Source organism: Palaemon carinicauda, chromosome 3 (assembly GCF_036898095.1).
Source record: "Palaemon carinicauda isolate YSFRI2023 chromosome 3, ASM3689809v2, whole genome shotgun sequence".
NCBI classification, from domain to species: Eukaryota; Metazoa; Arthropoda; class Malacostraca; order Decapoda; family Palaemonidae; genus Palaemon; species Palaemon carinicauda.
In genome coordinates, this window is record NC_090727.1 from 144797614 (window position 1) to 144802613 (window position 5000).

Genomic DNA, 5000 nt, shown 5'->3' on the forward strand with positions numbered 1-5000 from the left:
ATGAAAAAATAACAGTAAATTACATTTTAATTATATTTACCATTATGGTTGAATTTGGTTACAAATTATATTCATAAAGAATAATCCATGCTATAAATCAGAGATTAGTTCAGTGGCATAAAAGGCTACCAAGTATTTAAAGGTTTAAAGGCTGATAATGAATGGCAGGGGCAAGGGACAGTGACATTGCCCTAACGAGCAGGACAATACCCTAGTCTCTAGGGCCTAGAGACTAACCATATATTACATATGATGAGCACCCAAACTCCCTCTCCACCCAAGCTAGAGACAAGGAGGGCCTGGCAATAGCTGCTGATGACTCAACAGGTAGACCTATAGGCTCCCCCAAACCCACATCATTAGCTCACAAGGATGGTGGGGTTGCAGCGACCAAAGAAACTTTTGAATTTGAAAAAAGATGCCTTTAAACTATTTCAATCTTGCTGTTGCTGTGTTATTATCTGAATCGATCAACAAATTCTTCTATGCTGAGATTTTAACTCATTTTGCGCTAATTCCAGGAACCCTATGGAGGACACCCTCGCTTCGTTCATATTGTTTCGCAAGCAAGTTTCTATGAGCCTTAGTGATATAAAAGCTTCTTTTTCAAGAAGCTAATATGGGTGGAATTACGTATATTGATCAATTTCTATTGGCCAGGAAATACTTATTTGCCTGGATCAAGACCTATAGAAAGATAGGTAGTAGGTTGCCCAGGGCACCAGCCTCCCGTTGAGATACTACCGCTAGAGAGTTAGGGGGTCCTTTGACTGGCCAGCCAGTACCATATTGGATCCTTCTCTCTGGTTACGGTTCTTTCCCTTTGCCTACACGGACACCGAATAGTCTGGCCTATTCTTTACAGGTTCTCCTCTGTCCTCATACACCTGACAACACTGAGATTACTAAACAATTCTTCTTCACCCAAGGGGTTAACTACGGCAATGTAATTGTTCAGTGTCTACTTTCCTCTTGGTAAGGGTAGAAGAGACTCTTTAGCTATGTTAAGCAGCTCTTCTAGGAGAAGGACACTCCAAAATCAAACCATTGTTCTCTAGTCTTGGGTAGTGCTATAGCCTCTGTACCATGGCCTTCCACTGTCTTGGGTTAGAGTTCTCTTGCTTGAGGGTACACTCAGGCACACTGTTGTATCTAGTTTCTCTTTCTCTTGTTTTGTTGAAGTTTTTATTGTTTATATAGGAAATATTTATTTAAATGTTGTTACTATTCTTAAAATATTTTATTTTTCCTTGTTTCCTTTCCTCACTGAGCTATTTTCCCTGTTGGGGCCCCTGGGCTTATAGCATCCTGCTTTTCCAACTAGGGTTGTAGCTTAGCAATTAATAATAATAATAATAAAAAGAGGATGCATAAGGACAATCAAGTCCACGAGGCTCTTTACAGTAATGCCTTCCTCTGATCTTCTGCTTATTTTAATTCAGTTTTCGGAAAGGAAGAATCTTCAAGGTATTGGTCAGCCCTTAATTGTAAAATATTTATGTCCAGGAAGTTTGAACTTTTAGTGCTGACATTGCTTTAAACAAAGTTTTGTTAGAACAGCTGAATTTAAAATGAAGTTCTATTAGAAGGTGTTCCAGCTCGCTCTCTCTCTCTCTCTCTCTCTCTCTCTCTCTCTCTCTCTCTCTCTCTCTCTCTCTCTCTCTCTCTCTCGCTGTTTATATAAAAATAAATAAATATATATATATATATATATATATATATATATATATATATATATATATATATATATTCATTATATATATATATATATATATATATATATATATATATATGTGTGTGTGTGTGTGTAAGCGTGTGTGTGGAAATATCATAAGTCAATCTTGGAAGTGGCACAGCCTATAAGGGGGCCCAGGTACCTTAACCCCAGCCCCCCCCCCCCCCTCCCATAGCACCTCCACTAATCAAATATGGCTTTAGATGACTCAAGAACTAGAAAGTGGAATCCGCTTTACCACTTTATTGTCGTATAACCGGTTTTGCGCATTGCGGGGTTCTTTCGCCTCTAAACATTGGTGTTAAATGGCCTCCCCGGTCCCAATGCCAGGCCATGTCGTCCAAATTTATAAATCTAGTCTATCTAGTGAAAATTCGGAAACTTTTGTTAATTTTCCGCTCCTTAATTCCTCCCAGTAAAACTTCAAATTTTAACATTGATTGCAAGGTATTAAAGAATATCGTTAGTTTGCTTTGGGAAATAGAATTTTAAAAAGTAAGCAAAATAATTCTATATATCACGAGTTTTTGGTTTTCCCTTTTTTCTGTCATTTATTTATGTAGCAAGATACAAAGGTCGTTTTTGTTTTTACCTTCTTTTTTATGCAAACTTGCATATCCTCGTTATCGATTGTGGATGTTTATTTTAAAATATTTTTAATTTATTCGATAAACCCGAGTTTGGCATCCTATTAGAGAAATAAAATACTTTTTTGTTATTATTTTGTGTATAACGAAGTGAATCCCTACATACGATGTATGTTTTTTTTTTTTCTCGAAACTCAGTTTCCCACATTTTTGTGCAATAATCTAAATCAAGAGATATTCAGTTTCCCTTCCATCAATTATTGATGTGATCGAGGGGATTCTCTAAATAGCCATATAAACCAGTTCTGTAATATTGCTTTGTGGTGGGGGGGGGGGTTAAAATACTACCACCGTACTTCCACCGTGTTTTAAAAGCGACTAAAAGGACAGCTGCAGTCTCGATTTTTAGCAAAAGGCTAGGCCAACTGCCAACAACTGTCCTAAAAGGACAGCTGCAGTCTCGCTTTTTAGTAAAAGGCTAGGCCAACTGCCAATAACTGTCCTAAAAGGACAGCTGCAGTCTCGCTTTTTAGCCAAAGGCTAGGCCAACTGCCAATAACTGTCCTAAAAGGACAGCTGCAGTCTCGCTTTTTAGCCAAAGGCTAGGCCAACTGCCAATAACTGTCCTAAAAGGACAGCTGCAGTCTCGCTTTTTAGCCAAAGGCTAGGCCAACTGCCATTAACTATCCTAAAAGTACAGGTGCTGCCTTGCAGTCTTGCTTTTTATATACTAGGCCCGCTGTCGATAACTGTAGTTGATGACTGACAGCAAGGGCATGCGATCGTAAATACACTCTGCCTAAGTATAATAAACCATGCCTGATGCGGCAACCGACCCCTTAATGTAGGGATAATAGTGGGAAAGAAAACACCTGTCCAGATTTAAGATCTTCACGATTTAGTTCTTCTGGTAAACTAAATAACTGGTAATATCAAACGTTGCGCCGTAATGTAGCACTTACAACATGATCAAAAGAGACCGGTCACCTCTCTCTCTCTCTCTCTCTCTCTCTCTCTCTCTCTCTCTCTCTCTCTCTCTCTCTCTCTCTCTCTCTCTCTCTCTCTCTCTCTCTCTCTTGTTCTTTTTTTTCTACTACTTCTTCTTCTTCTTCTTCTTCTTCTTCTTCTTCTTTTAAATCCTGGACAAGGAGTACTGTAGGTGTCAGTGATCTAGGAATGTAATATGTGTTTAAATCCCTACCTTTATAACATCGTAATTAAACTCCTATTTATTTTGAGGTGTCAGCTATTCCTCTATTATCTGGTCATTGATTGCACCTTTATTTCATTTTATTCGATTCGTTTCTCGATGGTCAATAAATTTCTGGATATATTTTCTTTTATCATTTCATAACCTACCAATATTTCTATAATTTCGTATGGGAATTACCGTACTAATTTAAGCACTTGCTATTCGTATTCGAGGATTATAATTCAGTAAAGCAGTAAATACATAGATGTGTTGAATTTATTTCATTTACACAAGAAGCGTTTATTAAAAGAAAACTTTCTTTTGAAGTACTCCATTTAGCTTTTCCAAATATTCCTCAACCCAAAATTTCAATGTATTACTTCGGTTGAATTTCTATAAGTGGTCTGTGCAATAATTTAAGGTATTTAACAATCTCTTTGAAATTAGATAAGTTTTCTTTTAATTCACTGATGAGCCTGAGTAAACAAATATTCGTAATATCTGTAATATAAAAGAGGAAAATAGAAAATATCGACAATGGTGAAATGGAGTCTCCTTAGCAGTGCGGTTTTTTTTTCTTTTTCTTATCCAATAACTTTAGGTACTCAGAAGTGTATTTTAAGCTACATCTGATGAATTAATCTACTTTATTCTTTTCATTATCGAGTTTAGCATCTAAAATCCATACATTTTGTATCTTTTTTTGCAGGCAGTAATGTCAGTACGGTATTATTTTTACATCATCTGCATCATCTCCTCTTACGCCTATTGACGCAAAGATTATGTATTCAATTTTTAATCACAGTTATAAACATGAATTTTATACTCATCCATGTCTCGAATTATTCATACGAGTATTATTACTACGTCTATTGCCATTGCCAAGCACCGTAAACAATTCTCTTGGCGTTATCATTACTTCGAGAAACTAGCGTCGCTTCCTATTATAACCGTCATTAGAAGGGTGCTAACATCGACAGTGAATCTCACGCTTTGCACTGTAGGCATTACTTAAGGACCTTTGCACCGTTCCTTCTCCCGCTAGCTTCACTTGCTTTAAATCTTTCTGGGGTAGTAGGTTGACCAGGGTACCAGCCACCTGTTGAGATCTTAACGCTAGAGAGTTATTGAGCCCTTTGACCGGCCAGACAGTACTACATTGGATCTTTCTCTCTGGTTACGGCTTATTTTGTCTTTACCTATACATACACCGAATAGTCTAGCCTATTCTTAAAACATTCTCCTAACACTGAGATTGCCAAACAATTCTTCTTCGCCCAAGAGATTATCTACTGCACTGTAATTGTTCATTGGGTACTTTCATCTTGGTAAGAGTAAAAGAGACTTTTTAGCTATGGTAAGCAGCTCTTCTAGGAGAAGGACACTCGAAAATCAAACCATAGTTCTCTAGACTTAGGTGGTGCCATAGCCTCTGTACCATGGTCTTCCACTAACTTGGATTAAAGTTCTCTTGCTTGGGGACACA

At 37.5% G+C, this 5000-nt stretch overlaps 1 protein-coding gene across 1 annotated transcript in view; it reads right to left on the bottom strand.

Moving 5' to 3' along the window:
- The window catches only part of LOC137634512 (uncharacterized), a 31716-nt gene that overhangs the window by 26288 nt on the left and 428 nt on the right, over positions 1-5000 (bottom strand). The window contains exon 2 of the mRNA XM_068366957.1: positions 3895-4015. Within this exon, the coding sequence (XP_068223058.1) occupies positions 3895-4015 (121 nt within the window). The remainder of the gene's footprint in view (positions 1-3894; positions 4016-5000) is intronic.